This window comes from Aspergillus melleus (assembly GCF_016097325.1).
Source record: "Aspergillus melleus strain CBS 546.65 chromosome Unknown contig1, whole genome shotgun sequence".
Taxonomy (NCBI): domain Eukaryota; kingdom Fungi; phylum Ascomycota; class Eurotiomycetes; order Eurotiales; family Aspergillaceae; genus Aspergillus; species Aspergillus melleus.
Window position 1 is genome coordinate 1,650,944 of NW_025763370.1, and position 17,247 is coordinate 1,668,190.

Consider the following 17,247-nt stretch of genomic DNA (forward strand, 5'->3'; position numbering starts at 1 on the left):
TCGAATGCCTCTCCCCTACCCCCGTCACCATTTGTGCCCGACCAGTCCGACCTCGATCCCCTTTACTGACCATGTCGGTCTACCTGCAGACTAGTCTTTCACGTGCCGAGTCGTTGGTCGAGTCTCTCAGAACCACCCTCTCCCGTCGTTCGTTGGTGAAGCCCTCCTCGGATCTTCCATCTCGTCCCTCATAGAAGAGTCCTACAACCATGGCGTCTTCGTCGTCCAACGTGGTGGGTGTCCACTACCGGGTGGGAAAGAAAATTGGCGAGGGATCGTTCGGTGTTATCTTCGAGGGCACGAATCTCTTGAACAATCAGCAGGTGGCTATTAAATTTGTTAGTCTTGATCCCGGATGAGAGAATGCGGCCGGAGCATCGGAGGTACTAATTGAACCAGGAACCACGCAAGAGTGACGCTCCGCAACTCCGCGATGAATACCGGACATACAAGATTCTGGTCGGGTGCCGTACGTATTATCGCTTGGCTTGGAAGCAAGGTCGTTCCAACTGACATGATCGCAGCGGGTATTCCCAACGTTTATTACTTTGGCCAAGAGGGTCTGCACAACATCTTGGTCATCGACTTACTCGGCCCCAGTCTGGAGGATCTCTTTGATCACTGCAATCGGCGGTTCTCTACCAAAACCGTTGTCATGGTGGCGAAGCAGATGGTGTGTATACATCCGTGAATCGAAGATGATGGGGATTACGGCCAGCCACTGATGCTTTTGGATTTAGCTTTCTCGCGTGCAAACAATCCACGAGAAGAACCTCATCTACCGTGATATCAAGCCCGACAACTTCCTCATCGGTCGCCCGAGCACGAAAGCTGCCAACGTGATCCACGTCGTCGACTTTGGTATGGCCAAGCAATACCGGGATCCCAAAACCAAGCAGCATATTCCCTATCGTGAGCGAAAGTCGCTGTCTGGAACAGCCCGCTACATGAGTATCAACACCCACTTGGGACGGGAGCAGTCGCGACGAGATGACCTGGAGGCCTTGGGCCACGTTTTCCTCTACTTCCTGCGAGGCGGCCTACCGTGGCAAGGCCTGAAGGCTGCTACCAACAAGCAGAAATACGAGAAGATCGGAGAAAAGAAGCAAACGACCGCCATCAAGGACTTGTGCGAAGGATATCCAGGTACTTTAATTCACTACTCCCGAATAGTTCCTATAAATTGGTCTCGGTCGCACTAATCAACTAGGTCTAGAAGAATTTACGAAGTACCTAACCTATGTCCGCAACCTCGGATTCGAAGACACCCCCGACTACGATTACCTGAGAGATCTTCTCACGCAAGCTCTGAAAAATGCCGGCGAAGTCGAGGACGGCGAGTACGACTGGATGAAACTGAACAACGGGCGAGGATGGGAATACAAGTCGTATTCGTCCCAGCAGCATCTCCACAACAACGGACTCCCAAACACATCCGCCCGAGAGCTCCATGCGCAGCAACTTCGGGGCAGCCAGAGGCCTGGCGTCACGGCCGACCGTTTAAACGCCGCGCAGCCCCCGCCCCCTTCTCCTGCGAAAGCCGGAGCTGGGAAGACGCGCGAGCGACCAAACGTCGCCGGCGGGATGCCGAACAAGCGCCAGAGCGGGGGAATGGAAACAGCCACGCCCACGGCGTCGACGCAGGCTCAGTTCCAGAATTCGAACGCCAACATTCCGGGCCGCATCGGTAGTCCTACCAACCCGACGAGAAACAGTCAACAGGCGCAAGGTGCTCCGGGCAACAGCAACGAGCCGCAGCCCACTTTCGTCCAGAAGATGATGAAAGCGCTATGCTGCGGTAGGTGAAACAACTTTTTTTCTTTCTTTCTCCCAATTCAACAACATCGACCAAAAGAAAAGAAACCAACGCCCCATGTCTGGCCGTGTGCTTATTGCGAACTTTCCGTTTAGGTTGATTCCCTAAAGGCTCTATGTCCTCAGAAATACATTGTAATTCTACGACATCATTTTCTGGTCATGCTGGCTTTCCGACTTTCTTTTTCATTGTCTTTTTTGCCTTGGGCATTGGGGTGGAAGGTTTGAAAAGGAAACGACCTGTCAACATCTATAAGGTTATAACCTGGACAATTCCCACCTTTCTTTTTTCTTGAGTCGGGATTTGGACGGCTTTGCAGACCCTGCTGGCAGAGATGAGCATTATATGGGCTGGGGGCGGAGATGCTGTTCCTACTCCTTTTCCTTTTTCCTTTTCCTTGACTTCCATTTTCTTTTCCTATTTCCTTTCCCTATCTCAGTTATTTATGGATGTGGTTTGCGGTCCTTCAAACCACCTCACTCCGCCCGGTTTCGCTCATCTAGCAAGGCATTATAACGGACATCGAAGCGGAGCGGTCATGACTTGAGGGCGACGCTGTCGTCCCTTTTTACCTCCCTTTATTTACGTCTATCGTCATACTCGTCATCTTGAACGCTCCTTTTTATGGTGCTACGGCTCGGAACGGCGAATTTTTGAGATTTTTTCCATTTCCTTTTTTTTTTTCTTCATTTCCTTCCCTTTGCCCTCCTACAACCCTCCGCATTCTGGCATGAGAGCCAATTAATATTAGATTTCATATTGTGTCAGACTACATGAGCATTGCCCCTTTTCTTATCTTTTCTTCGAACCATGACCTCCGCCGCTTCGTTCTGTGTTTCTGCCTGTGCTCGTCTCGGTTTCTTGCGACTGGTTCTTCGATGGATAATCACTATTAATTCTGTGGCAGGAATGGCGTTTGGCATATCTGATGGCTCGTTGTCGTCCCTCTGGTGGCTAATACCAGGAAGCATGTTCGGCGGTTGGTCGAATGCAACGGAACTGCCGCGCGAGGGACAGATAAGTTCATCAGGTCAAGGAGTTCTTTTGTGTGGAAGCAGCCTGTGGCTCTTTTTGCTCTGTTGATTTTTGTTCTTGTTCATCTGCCGGGACTTTCTGACGGATGTAGCGCTTGAGTGTATGTTGCTGTTGGATGTGTACCTGCTACTGCGTTGTCTGGATGCCAGGCGAACATACATGGACCTAGGCACCAGACACCTTATGTTTGATATCTCTCTCTCCGTTTTCCCGGCTGGATTTGATTGCGTGCGCATGTGTTGTCCGTGTTAGTGTACATGTTTTGTTCTTGTTCTTTGTCAAGCAGCGAGTTCTCATTATGTTCGAGATAGCATCCTTGGTCTTGTTTTCTATACAACTTTGTGTACTGCAATAAACCGGAGATTGGCCTGGCCTGGCTGGGTTTGTTAGAAGATTGCTTGTTTTCTCTACTCTCAGGTATTCGTATGTCTCTAATTGGAAGATCGACAGGTCTCATGCAGTTGCAGTAACATTATCTGCAATGCGCATATGTAGGTACAATACATGTGCATAGTACAGCCTGTTATTGATTGGCAGGAGAGTTTGAATAGAATAGAGGCCGACACGGGCATGTCTGCCAAGTGCCAACCGTTCGAGGTTCTATATAGTTACTGTAGATCTCAGAGTCTCGTGGTCAACACAACAATCATTATTTCTTCCCTCCTCGACAACTGCTACCTGCTACTATGAACATGCTTAAGAATAACTATCGTAGACCTCTGTCTTAACGATCATGCTAACGTAAAAACTAACTTTCAAGGAGAATGAACGTTGACCTGGACCCATGGAATAAGTACATGTCGATCCCGATGTCCATCCGTGGTTATTATTGCGAGTCGAGAAAGTTTTTTTATTCGGCCCAAGGCACGGAAGGTGAATGAATTCCCTATACTATAACTGGACGAGGGTCAATAACACAGATTTACCCGTATGTGTTATGCTCGCTTGGGCTTGAGAAGTATGTACTGTAGGTATGTAATGCGTATATAGGCGATCCTAGGTCCTCTACACGCACCTCGTCTAGTTACAACATAACCCTATTCCAAAGACTGAGAGGTCTTGTCTATCATCGTTTTCACATACTACCTGGCCAGAAGTAGAGTATGCTACAGTTACAGTTACAGTTACAGTTACAGTTACATCTACATACATGTCTAACATCCATCTCACTCACTTGACCAAAGGAGATCAGTCGATGTCACTGTCTCGGCTGGACGCAGACATACGAAGTATGAAGTCTGAGTCTGAAAGTCAGTGTCTCTGTCTGCATCCGAGACAGAGGGATTAACTGACTGACTGACTGACTGACTGTACCTTGTAGACCACGATCTAGACCCGAAGTTTTTCTTTGTAGTGAGTCAAGTATTGAACTTTATATTCCTCTCTCTTTCTGTCATCGTTTTTTCATTTTCTAAAAAGCAAAAGGCGAGAAGAAAAGAAAACAAAGCCAATAACAGCACACATACTCTGTAGATTTGTACTCCGTACAGAGTCAAAGATTCTCCACTCACATACAGTTTCTAGGAGTTGGTGACAAGATCGGTAGACAGACCGGCAGATACAACCACCACCATAAACCTATACACCATATACTTTATACATGCATACCAGTGTCCAGTGTCCTAACTACCAAGTAGTTCTAGTCCAAAAGAAAGACCCATATAACAAGAAATATCCTCCATCGCTACCTCCCTCCTCCCAACATAAAAAACAAATAAAGAAAAAAAAACATGACCTAAACAAACAAACCGGATTCCTCTTCCACGCTAACCGAACATCCGACACCAAGTCTAGAAAGAAAACAAGCTCAACCTATCATCGATCGACGCGGCGCGAATCCTGTCGTCATTTGCTGTGGCTTCCCGCGTGGAGTAAGTAGTCAGAGAGAGTCAGAGAGAGTCTAGAGACGGGATGAATTATTCAATCATTGTCAAAGTGGAAGTGGACGTGTTTTGGAGGTGGGAGATGACGTTATTTCATTCATTTGTGATCGACTGTTTTTTTTTTTTTTTTAATCTGGATTTGATTCTTTTCTCTCGCAACGGTGGGATCCACCGGAAGATAGATGATACTTACTCCGACAGGGTATTGATAGATAGGGAATGAAATTGTATACTTCTAGTACTCCGGAGTAGACCTACAAGGTAGGTCTTGTCGGAGAGAGAAGTGCCGACAGGAGGCGAGCCCCGAAGACTTCCCAAGTTCCTCGTTTCAATCGGCGGATGGCACCACCAATCATCCACTTTCGGTCTCTCCACCGCAGTTCTAGACCTTGGCTCGGCCCCGTTCGTTTTCGGAAGGCGCAGGGTTTTTTTATCCTTCTTTTCTTTTTTCTTTTTATTTTATTGTTTTATTTATTTTATTCCATTTTATTATTTTTTTTCCCTCTTTTTTTTTTCCTTCAGTATGGGTATCTTATCTATTGAGTCAATGCTACCTAAACACTAATGAAACAGAGTTGAGTGTATAATGCTAACACACATGCAATCATCAGTCAAATCCAAACAATCAACGCCAAAGTAACATGGCCACTCCATCCTTTTGACCCGGGATTTGGTAATTGAAACATCTATATCTTGGTGGGAATCAAACAAAGGAAAATATGCTCACTCGCTCGCTCATCCGCAGAACGCCTGCTATGTAAATGCTTGTAGTCAAAAATAAAATATCAAACCATCCAATGCACCGTGCATTACACCGTCCACTCATGTTCAAACATGCGGTATGCAAAATGAGGTTGTGGTTTTTCAATGAGAAAAAATATTGAGGACCGAGTGTGTCGGTCGGTCGTAGAATGCTAGGAGTTCATTCGTGCCTGTCGTTGGATTCGTTCGCCCGTTTCCCGTGAGAGAAGCGGGCGCGTCGTCTCTGTGGGGGGGGTGTTCATCACCAGTCCCGATTCATTCCATGCCGGACATCTTCATGCTGCCCGAACTGCCGTTGCCCGATCGCTTCTTGAATCCCAGCTTCATGCCCATCTTCTTCCACGGGTTGTCGGTGCGGTTTTTGGGGCTGTGGGACAAGTGCATCGAGTTCGGCTCGCTCGACGGCGGCGTGGTGGGCGGCGTCATGGGCTCGCCGAGGCTCGTGTTCGATTGCAAACTCCCCGAGTCGTCGGTCAGCGTGCCCGACCCCGAGTCGTTGCTGGCGCTCGAGACCGGTGCCGAGCTGCGGTGGCTGGACTTGCCCATCGAAGTCATGGCGCTCAACGAGAAATTCGGGCGACTGTGGTGGCCGGACGACCCGAGCGAAATGGGGGATCCCAAATCCTTCGATGTCGGAGGGGATGGTCGGCGCCCCTTCGATCGGCCCCGCTTGACGGCGTGCTCCTCAAAGCTGGCGCCCGACACGACCGTCACTCCGTCATCCTGGCTAAACAGGGGCTCCGAGAGCGGCAAGACGTGGGTGGACGTGGAGTGAGCGTTGAGGAACGGGATAAAGATCGACTCCTCCATCAATTCGTGGACTAGCTTGACGGCGGCGTCGAGGATCTCGGGGGAAGGGGGGACCGGCGAATTGGCGTAGCGAAGGATGTCATCCCGAACATCGCTGGACACGTTGATTTCGCGGGGAGAGCCGGGGATGATATACGCCGTGAGGAGCCGCTGCCACAGCATACGCAGATGCTGGCTTTCGGGGCCATCGACGGCGATCGGCGACTGGTTCAGTTGGTGGCTAAGAGATAGGTAGGTGTCCCGGTAGCGCTTGGCTTCCAAGGTGAATTCCAAAGTTTCCAGGCAGTGATTCTGCGAGAGGTAGGCCATAAAGGCGCTCAAGGTGTAGGGCGGGGGTGCCGTGTTGGCCAGCACCTCGTCCAGGGTCGGCCGCATGGGACAGAACACGCCCGAAGGAACGGTCAGACTCAGCGGACGCGAACCAGCGGGCTCCATGTCCTCGTCCGACTCGCTATCCGACGACGAAGACGTTGGGGAAAGTTCAGGCGTCGCACTGGGAGTGTGGTTCCAGAAGAGTAAAGGCGGGTGCAGAGTCTTCTTCCGGAGCATCGCGTACAGCGTGCGTTCTTCCTCTTTAAAATAGATGAGAACGAAGTTCGTTATCGCACCCTAGAGCTTCCTGTATCCGAGAACATGCGAAATGTGCGAGAGACCGCCAGTTTTTCCCAGATCGAATCGTTTGGAGGAAAGGGGGAGAGGCGTTCAGTTTGAGTCAGAATACAGCCACTATCCGGTGAGTCGAGGATGTGAGAAGCCGTGTCTAAGAGGTGGAGACGTTGTAGTGAAAACACCGAAGACAGAGTTGAGGTTGATTCAGGTGGTAGACGGATAGTGGTGAGGTGGAGAGAGAAGATCTCAGTGAGCGAAGGGTGAGATCTGAAGGTAGACAAAGAACTGATTAGTTCGGTTTCCGCGGAAAGAGGACCGGAATGAAGATCCCGAAGAAAGGCAAGGCGGCAGAAAAAAAAAAAAAAGGAAGGCGATTAATAGTAAGACAAAGTGGACAAAGGAAGAATAAAAAATGATATATGAAAAGTAATTAACAAAAAAACAGCAGTGATGGATACAGTAGGGTATTAAAAGTCCCAAAAAAGAGAGAGCGATATGGGAGAAGGGGGTGGAGGGAATCTAATAAGAGGAAACAAGGCAGGAGGGAAGATAAGTGGAGAGGGGAGGGTGCAATGCTGATCAGAGAGAGAGAGGGAGAAAGAGAGTTCAAAATCCTGCACGGAAGCGTCGAGCAGCCGGGGGGGGATGGATTGGTTTGGTCCACAGGAACAGAGTGAACAGAAGCGCAGCAGAAGAGGGCGAGAAAGAGGGTCCAGAAGCGCGCCCCCCCCGAACAAACCACGCACGTTGGTTGGGTTGAAGGCCGACCCAAGGGAAAGCGTCCACTTCTGAGGATTCGCAGCACAAATCACAGCCCAGACTTCTTCCCGGTCGATCGTAGCCAGGAAGGGCACCACCTATCAGATGGGCCTCAGTGGGTCGGTCCAGAGACTGTAGACGCTGACAATGGGGCGATCACGTCACTCTGCGGGTGGAATTCATTCGGGATTTGGGCTTTCCAGAGGCTTTGTCCAGGGGAGATACCGTAGAGGAGACGAGACAGACAGGCAAGTACTGATAGAATATGAAGATGAAAGAAAAGAGAGAGAGAGAGAGAGAGACATCCAGCGGATCACGTCATGTCGCCTTAGGCACCGATAGGAAAGCCAGCAAAACAGGATCCGGAAGGTCTTTGGTGGGGAATGGGATGGATCTCCGTCCTGGAAGTCAATCCAGAAAGAGTGCGTGAGGGTGTGGATCCTGCATCACTGGTTCCACGCATTTTTTTTCTTTTTCTTCGTCATGAATAGTAATACACTGGGTAGTGTGTCACTGTGTATGCGTACACCGTGGGCCACTGTTCAAGGGATACTCTTGAGAAAGAAAAAAGGAACCTACCACGCAGATCCAATGCGACGTTCCGCAACAGAACGTCCAGAAGAAGATCAGATATGTACTCGGCGTATGTTCAATGACAATATGCAGATGTCGAGAATTAATAATGTTTGTCCAGGCAGCAGCAGAACCCGATCAGACAACCTTCCTCCATCTACTATACGGAGTATAGAGTAATGCAATGGAAGAAACGGTCGCTTTTGTAGAAGCACCTGATGCGAAGCTCTCGAGAAGTCTAGTGGGGTGGCGACAGCCATTAATTATGATGGTTATCTGTGCAGTATACAGTATACACAGTACAGTCCGTGGTTGGACCGACGTGGTGTCGTTTCCTACGGACACATGGCTTGTGAAGATGTCCATGCCTCTGCCACCGAAATCGAGACATCCTCCCCTCCCCTCCCTTCGGCGACGGCGCAAGACGGCCTGATGGCGGTCGTGCAGAGCGGATCCCGACTAGTCATTGGCTGGGAAACACCAGGATCTGCAGCTGGCCAAGAAGGCTGTGCAGCCACCGCGAGGCAAGGAGTCTGTCTGGGTGGGTTGCCTTCCAGACTCTAGGATACCTCGATGCAACTGCAGGGTTCTCGGGTGGTGTGAGCGAGAAAGTGACGTTGGTGGATCTACAGCCGGTCGGACTCTGAGTCTCTGGTACTGTTGACAAAGAAAGAGATTCATCTTGGGCGTTGGTATGATCCGGGATACAGAGGAGGAAAGGTAATTCCAAAAAGTCCAGTCGGTACGTCCGCAGTACCGCCGACCGTTGCGAGATAAAGCGACAGGCCCGAGTCACCAACAGGTAGCCTCTAGGGATGCATATCGACGTCGTAACACTACCCCATCTTAAAGGTCTGGGCGACTCTAGTCCGGACGTTGTTTGACAGACGGCGTGGTATTATTATTGCCATTCACCAGTACGGAGTAATGACCTTCCCCCCCTGGCCGGTTTGTCTGCAAGGGCCTGCAGACATGCAGGATCGTGTATGTGTCACGCTGTGGCTTGACTGTGCCACTGTGTTTTGTTATTATTATGAAGCACTCGGTCGTAGATTAATATTGAAAACCCCAGCAATTATTAGGGCTGAAGTGGGATTCTGAATGGAGTCCTCCGTGCTAGTCTACTGCCATATCCAGTATCTAGGATGGTGGAGGATAGGGTTTACTTTCCACGGCTACTACGTCTACTGTACAGTGTACATAACTCTGTTGTCAATGTCAGTTGTCAGCTTACCGTTCTCGGAAACTGATTTAGAGTCGGGAGGCAAAATAGGAATTTTCTTCTCTTTCTTTCCAGAAGACCAGAAGAACGGGTACGGAATTTTCGCCGAATGCTCCCAAGGTCGCCTCCCAGGCTTCCACCAGCCCACCCTTGCAGACGTGGCTCAAGCGGAGCAGTGAGTGTGCATAAGCCATAAGTTGGGTGGTGCGACCCTCCCTTTCCCCTCTTTCTTGGGTCCACTTTCTCTTTCACCCTCTCACACTGTGACTGGCACTGACTGCACTCTTTCTGTGTCGGTTGGCCCCGACAACGTGTTTCTCATTTGGGATTGGCTTTCCCCTCTCTCTCTCGCAGTCTCAGTCTCGGCACTCTGGGCTCTCCTCTTTTGCCTCGGATCCTCCACCTCTTCTTTGTTCTGGTCCTTGAAGCTTGATGTTGGTTTGCCTTACGGTCCTACCTGGTTTGTCTTGGCAGATGGCAGTTGGCACGCCATCCTAACTCCGTTAGGCAGGTGGCTTGAGAGTTGAGGGTACTCTGAGTAGGAGGAGTATATCAATTCTCGACCCTTCGGAGATGGTCTCCTGTGCAACGGTCCTTTCATCTCATTCCATTCATTCCATTCCATTCCATTCCTCTCTCCCTTTGTCGTCGTCGGCATGGAGTGAGTGGATCTCGGAATTGGAATTGAAATGGAATCAAAGGAATGCGTGATTTTAGATGTCCTCGGCTAGGGAGAATTTTCTTTTCTTTCTTCCTTCCATTTCTTCCTTTTCATCCCTTCCTTTCTCCAGTTCACGTTGCACAACAGGCTAAGACTCGAGGGATGGGAGACAAGATCTTCGCTTTCACGTAGTACTCCGATTGCTGGCTCTTCCCCCGCCTTTCTCTTTCTCTTCGGAGAGAGTTTGCTTGTTTGTGTTGCATACAGACAGACAGACAATCGACATCTACAGGCCATCAGGCTACAATATTTGTAGGACAGATTGAGACCAAGACTGCAGTGGACGTCCTACCATGTACTCCAATACTGTCGTTATGATGTACCTCCGGACTCCGTACATATACTACCTACATACATACTCAGTACTGAGTACTCCGTACATACCCCATAATCTGTGCACCACCGGAATGCTCTCCTCCTTGGAATGTACTCTAGATCAGTGTAGGTCAGACCACACCGGTGACGATAACCGACTACGTACGGCGTACGAAGTAAACACTAAAAGGTCAAACACCCCTGGCCCTGCAGATCGTCGATCATCCTCAACCATCAACCAGACTTGAGAAGTCTTCAACTTCGGTACCCCGGTACGGAGTAGCGTAGCGTAAGTATTAACACATCATGATGATATATGACCCCAGGGTTATCGTCATATCAATGCTTAGTTAGACTTTAGGGATATCTTTTTCTCCCCATGGAGCACCGTATGATCTACGCATATGGTTTCTTATGATTTAACTCGGTGATCGACATGGACTACTCGCTAACTTAACTTACCTTACACCGTACATTATCTTTAGGATTCTATGATTTTATGCTACTTGCGTGCGCGCAATGAGATAATCGCCGTGGTGATTGGCACCGATTCACAGTAATACAGTGTACGCACAGGGCATGGAGGCAGGGCGATTCGCCGCCTGCGAGGAAGGTTCGAATATTTTTCGGTAGGAGGATTACACAGTAAATTCTCTTTTTTTTTTTTTTTTTTTTTTATCTAAAATCAATTTAATAATGATTGACTGTTTCTCTATCATCAGATCACAATCACCGCATAACAAGAATAGAAATAAAATAAAAACAAACAAGAAAACCCGGCAGCCGAGACAAACGAGTCAGATGCAATGAAAATTTTTGGCTTCTAGAACGTCTCTGGAAGCTTTTTTTCCTCTTCTTTTTCCGCCCGACGCCACCGAAGGATTTTCGCTGGATCGATCGGGTCTTTTTTTTTTTTTTTTTTTTTTGGCTGATAGCCTGATATTAATATCAGACTTTCTTAGGCTAGAATGTAGAGAAAACCATCTGACTGATTATTATTCTGATGATTATTCCGTTTTATTGATTAGCCTTTGTTGTTTTTGGGATTCTTTTACGAAACTCAGTCCTGTGTACTCCGTAGAAAATTAAAAAAAAAAAAAAAAAAATAGGAAAGGATCCCTCGGGAAACTACGGGGAGGCTCCTACTCTCTCCGATCCTATCGCATCGATCGCCCCCCCATCTTGTTCATTGGGATTTTGATATTGCCTAGCGGCCCAGCATCGCGATCTGAGTCTGAATCTGACCCTCCCCGTGGATCCCCTGCCTGACTCTGAAATAAAAGAGAAAAGTCATGGTCATGCTTATGGTTCACCGGCGGCTGGATGAAGCGATTGCGCCAGAGCATCATTCTTATTAGGTGATGAGTTTGTTGCCCGATAGGATTTCCCTATCATCACTAGACCGATTCTCGGAGATCCACCTCAAGCTCGCGCCAAACCTTGACCTGCAGTACAATTGAGTCCTCCGATGCAGATGGCATACCGTGTGCTCTGTAGTTTGTCCTCCGGGCGTGGCCTCCGGATGAATTTGTGCGGCTACCTCGCCAATTGTTTCATGCCGTGCGTATGTAGCAAACTAGTAGTTTCTGTAACGTGGAGGCCGTCGATGCATCCTACCGGTTGAGAGTATTACCTGTCATATCGCTTCGAGAGCCCTGTTGTGACCTTCTCGGTCTAGCCTGGATGCGCCGCATTGGCGCTAATCGTGAACTAAACCACCTGCATGCTGTAGAGTACAGAGCATTAGTCCCCCTGGAAGTACACAGTAGTGTCTTGCGTTTTCCGGCCCCAAATCCGAGCGAGACCGTGAGACACATCGTTTGTTATGCCTCTCTATCTCTAACGGCCATTCCCTTGTGCCAACATTGGGGGCCCATGATCTGCGTCGTTAGCAAATGCAGCTGCCTCCTAGAACCGTTCTCGTCGCATCGTTTCGACGGCGCCCCAAGGTGGGAAGAACGAAGGAGTACCGAAGACTAGACAGATGCACCTTGCAGAGTGCTAACCACAAAGCTCACCAATCCGATAGATCGGCATCTTACTTCTTTTCTTTTCCCCAATCAACGCAGCCGGTCAGGACAGGGGTCACAAACATCCCCATCGACGGGATGCTGGGCTTTTCCGGTCCAAACCGCGGCCGAGCTTCACATATGTTATGTACAAGATCGTGACACCAGATTTTTCGAACTGCTTCGCCTGCCACCCAAAAAGGGGCCTAGCACTCTTTGCATGTGGCACTCAACCCCAAATGCCCCAGCAAACATAGCGTGTTCTCGAGGTCAATGCCCCCGCTGGAGCGATAACTGACCAATGATTGGATAATGCTAATGCAGTGTGGCTTGTTGGTTTCTAGCCGGCAACTGGGAGCTGCCTGTGCTTCCCCATTAGCTTTCCACTCGCCCCAAGATGGAGACAAAGAATCTTCTGTTTCCGAGGTAGGGCTGGATGGCAGGCGTACGTGGCACACCGTCCTTGGTGACTATGTTCCACGCCCCGTCGTGGACGACGATATGGCGTTGATCTAAGCGATCAAAGCAATATGTGATTCAGGACGTCTAGCTTCGGCGACCAGCTCAGAGAATCGATGGCACAGCACCAACACGCGCCAACGCGGGGTTCTTGCAACCAATCGGGGATTTCACGGTCCATCTCAGAAAAACAATAGCGTTGGAACTGAGACTTCCAAAAGCTCGCTTTGAACATTATGCTGGCAAGAGCTCCAAGACCCATGGCTGGCGGCTAATGGAACATGGCGGTCAAGCTCGCCTTCGGCCGAACCGGACATGAGAAACATGTGCGAGATCGACTGTTTTCCTCATCCAGGAACTGTTGCCAAGCCTGCTCTTTGATCTCCCCTAAATACTCGGCGCTACGTTGGTGATTCCCATTGAATGGCGCTTCGTTTCGCTAAGCGCCCTGCCGATCGTAATATTGTCGAGTTTCTGGGAGGGCGCCAGGTACTATCTTTTCCATCCTCTGTATGGACCAAGATATTCGTTCAGCGCTTATACGATTGATAGAAGATGGGAGCTGTTCTTATTTTGGAGTAGTACCCTCTAATTTTAGACCACCGTTGAGAAGACACCAAGCGTTCATCCGCCGGAAACGAAGTCGAAACGCAGTATGCTTCAGCCTCCGAATATCTCTGGGCTAGAGGCACGCGATTTGTTGGGAACAGAAACCAATGGCTGTTAGGCGTCAGTGCCATGGATGCTCTTGGCTGGCGCTCTGGACACAAGGGCAAATTGATTCTCATTGATCACCCTCCGTCCCGGCTTTGTCTCCAAGGCACCAAGGTTCACATCCCATCCCACATGCGTCAAGGCTTGAAGATACTGCTCGAACCGTCCGTTATCGTTGAGAAAGTTCAATGTTGTCGATAGAATATTGAGAACCCTGTCGATAGAAATCGCGGTGCCCCCTTTCAGGGACGTAGACAAAACTCGCACAGCAAGTAGAGCATGTGCCCAGGCCTTCAGCTGTGCCTGGACGGTGCTCGTATTCTTTAAAAGGATATCCGCATAGCATGTTTGATTGGTGTAGCGGAGCATGAGCATATAAGATTCTTCCCTGAAGAGGGACGAAAGCTGAGATACCGGGAGATGGGTTTTCAATGAGCCAGAGGATGCATATGAGGATGAAGAGGCTAGAAACTGTTGAAATGATAATCCAATGCGACAGAACCCTATCCTTGATGTCGATGGAGACCTAATCGAGCTCCATCTGAGAATTCCATCCGTCTCGAAGATTCGTTCTTGCTTGGTCACCTCAGCAGGAGACAGCTTGAGCCAGCTGGTTTGATCGAAGCTCCTGCCTTTCTGTCTTTCCTTCACCTGGTGACTATCGCCGAAGCTCTTGATGTTGACATCAGGGTCTGACTCAAACAAAGTTGAAAATACGATATTCGTCCGTTGTCTGTTGAGGCTGGTCATTTGTACTGAGCGCACCGCGGCATAGTTAAGGCTTAGATGAACTGTAAGAAGCAAAACCAAGGAAATCCACGTCGCGGTGTAGCTTGTCACGCGGGACACCACAAAAGATCCAACCTGTTCTTCGTAAGCTTTCTAGGATGAGAATGGCCGGAGTACAGAACATACAAGCATCCCTATCAGTGAGATTATGGTTTCTTGCGAGGAGTCTTTCTGTAGCCAGAGGTGTCAGTCACACTAGCTTTTCTGGTTTCAAACATGGGCCTAATTGAACATACTGCATTGACTTCAGCGAGATTACCCCATTTAGAAAAATGCGCGCTCAAACTTGCTTTGGAGCTTCCTCCTGCAACTCCACACAAGGCCCGAAGAACGCCAGCTGTGCTGAGAACAGTGACTCGGCCAACCCCTGCAGGGATCATTGGGGAGAGACAATCTAGCACCATCGCCACATCATTGAACACATCGGCCGCTAGCCGATACATTTTACACTCCGGTTCAAGAGCTGTACCAACTCGATGTGCAAAAAGAATTGTGGCGACTCGGCCTGACGAATCCTGAAGGATATGAAGGAGAAGGGCAGATGTCGGGGACGCATCGGCATTGCCCACTCCAACTCCTGCGTTTACAGGACAGTCAGCTTCTCTTTGAACATGTTGGACTTCGGAGCAAATAGTTCACCTTGCAATACAGCTCTTGAAGAGAGAAGACCGGCGATCGAGCTACTGAAAGCTTGAAGGGAGTCCTTCAAACGGAGATATACGTTAGCGAGTTCCCAGTCTAGACCAGCAGCCGGTGCCATTGTGACACTGAGCTGAGCGCATATGGATGGAATTGGAACTCACAAATATTTGGTATCTAAGGTGTTTGTTAGCTTGCAGTCACGATCGATTGACCGGGGTTCAACATACGAGGTATAATCGTCGCTGACACTATGAGGGTATCCAGCAGGGAGAAAAATATCGATGAGGAGATCCCAAAGCGATCTTAAAGACCATGACGATGGAATGGTAGAAGAAGGATGCTAGAGTTCTAGTTAATGGGATGAACGTGTTGTCATGATGCAATGGCTGATCACGGGGTTCGCAGCGAAATAGACGTAGCGTCGCAGGGATAGCAAGAAGGCAGAACGCAGAAGGCAAATAGGAAAGGAAAAAGCGGGATGGAAGATACCGTAACATCAACACGTCCTATAATGACCGCATCTTCGTTAAGGGGGTGTTGGAGAGGAGCTGAGGATTCGGAGTAGATATAAGTCGCTGTGGGATGATCGACCTCGTCTACTTCAGTGAAAGTTATGCGGTTGACTGGGGAAGAAGAGGCCATTATGTGGTGATTTTCTATTGAGATTAACAATGACCGATTGACTGCAAGCTGGACAAAATCACTGAGTTGACAGGTGGGGTCCAAACATAACATTTGTCTCGAAGCAGGAGGTTGTTGTCTAGAAGAAGCTGCGTGGCAGGAATGCAATCTGCTTAGCCGCGAGCACGTGGGAAAAGCCGCGTTCCAAGACTGTCATCGCCTGGCAAGTAACGCAAACCTCGACATTCAATAATGATGATGGGATGATTGACAAATTACAGGGGTTGATTTGTTTGACTGGAAACATTGTGAATTCTAACCTGTAGTAATGATACCGTCCTGTGCTCGGCGGACAAGCAATGAGCATAGCAGAAACTCAAGCCAGGCTTCCAGTGTAATAATAGTCCAATAGTCTAGCAGACTTTTTTGAATCAACTCGAATCAAGCATATGCATGACGGGTTATGACGCCGAACATTCCGCGAACAAATATAGCCGTGAAAAATGTAAGGGGAAGAAGAAAAAGCAAAGAAAACCAAATCCCACACAGTGCGCGCCCAGAGAATTCGAAAGATATAGAACCGCTAAGTATGAATGACTTGCAACCACCAGCGCCTTGATACAAAGCAATCAGGATAACAAAAGAAATGTGAAAAAAGAGCCGTGGACCGGAGACGTGCCGGGATCCGAGGTGTTCCGAAGAGAATCCATGACCGAAGATTAGACAACGGAATCGTCTATAGCCAAGGATTGGTTGGGACGCTTAGCTTCGCGATGAAGCGAGGTTCTCCGGTCTCACGGCTCTTGCCCAAGCACCTACGGGACACCCGTTGAAGAGATATTCCCGTCGTAGTTTCGGTCGGAAACGACCACCCCCTTTCTTAGGAATGTATGCCATTCCATGCATCGTGCTCATCCTCCGGACGTATTCATTGCATCATCCCTCATGGGTACACGGAGAATCTAAGCATAGAGACTGGCACCACCGGTCTCAATGGCTTCGATCTCAGCCTCGCTCCAAGGAAGGCGGTGGAAACGAGAGGGAAGCTCGACGCGGTCGAAGAACTCGCCCTGCTTGGGCTGAACGGGCCCCAGAGAAGCGCCCGGGGTACGACCGATGGCACCCTGAGTGAAAGAAGCACGACCGAGGGGGCCGTGCTGCTGAGCCTTGATGCGGTAGGCGGCGAAAGAGTCGGGAAGAATTCCAGAGGGAGAAGCGGGGTGAGGACGAGGAGTGTGATCAATGGATTCTACATAGAGAAAAACGCGTTAATGGAGTCAATTTGCGAGATACGACGAAGGAGAAGACATACGAGGCACGGAACGGCGGCCAAGGAACCGAATGAGAGGAGTGCGGGCAGCGTTTCCGAGAGCGACGGTGGCACGCATTTTGAATTGAAGAGATTAAGAGGATAAAAAGGTTGGAAATGAGATTTGTCGGTGGGTGAAGGTGAAGGAAGAGAAGATTGAGTGATCCGCACGAATTTGACGCGACGAAAAAACCCAGTG

At 49.3% G+C, this 17,247-nt stretch overlaps 5 protein-coding genes across 5 annotated transcripts; 1 reads left to right on the top strand and 4 right to left on the bottom strand.

Moving 5' to 3' along the window:
* Positions 1 to 209: 209 nt before the first annotated feature.
* Positions 210 to 1,806, top strand: YCK2 (casein kinase I; the record flags this gene model as incomplete). The annotated part of the gene is made up of 5 exons (XM_046082287.1): positions 210 to 338; positions 400 to 469; positions 525 to 673; positions 741 to 1,146; positions 1,217 to 1,806. 5 exons carry the CDS (start codon positions 210 to 212, stop codon positions 1,804 to 1,806), a joined length of 1,344 nt encoding a protein of 447 aa, XP_045938244.1.
* Positions 1,807 to 5,751: 3,945 nt separating this feature from the next.
* LDX57_000643 (regulator of G-protein signaling domain-containing protein) lies at positions 5,752 to 6,855 on the bottom strand (the record flags this gene model as incomplete). The annotated part of the gene is made up of 1 exon (XM_046082288.1): positions 5,752 to 6,855. The coding sequence occupies one exon, from the start codon at positions 6,853 to 6,855 to the stop codon at positions 5,752 to 5,754; it is 1,104 nt and encodes a 367-aa protein (XP_045938245.1).
* Positions 6,856 to 13,696: 6,841 nt separating this feature from the next.
* LDX57_000644 (uncharacterized protein) lies at positions 13,697 to 14,717 on the bottom strand (the record flags this gene model as incomplete). Its single annotated transcript, XM_046082289.1, has 3 exons — positions 13,697 to 14,478; positions 14,603 to 14,610; positions 14,713 to 14,717. 3 exons carry the CDS (start codon positions 14,715 to 14,717, stop codon positions 13,697 to 13,699), a joined length of 795 nt encoding a protein of 264 aa, XP_045938246.1.
* Positions 14,718 to 15,059: 342 nt separating this feature from the next.
* On the bottom strand, positions 15,060 to 15,236 carry LDX57_000645 (uncharacterized protein; the record flags this gene model as incomplete). The annotated part of the gene is made up of 1 exon (XM_046082290.1): positions 15,060 to 15,236. The coding sequence occupies one exon, from the start codon at positions 15,234 to 15,236 to the stop codon at positions 15,060 to 15,062; it is 177 nt and encodes a 58-aa protein (XP_045938247.1).
* A 1,465-nt stretch (positions 15,237 to 16,701) lies between these two features.
* Positions 16,702 to 17,127, bottom strand: LDX57_000646 (alpha-ketoglutarate dehydrogenase subunit KGD4; the record flags this gene model as incomplete). The annotated part of the gene is made up of 2 exons (XM_046082291.1): positions 16,702 to 16,988; positions 17,052 to 17,127. 2 exons carry the CDS (start codon positions 17,125 to 17,127, stop codon positions 16,702 to 16,704), a joined length of 363 nt encoding a protein of 120 aa, XP_045938248.1.
* Between the last annotated feature and the right edge of the window lie 120 nt (positions 17,128 to 17,247).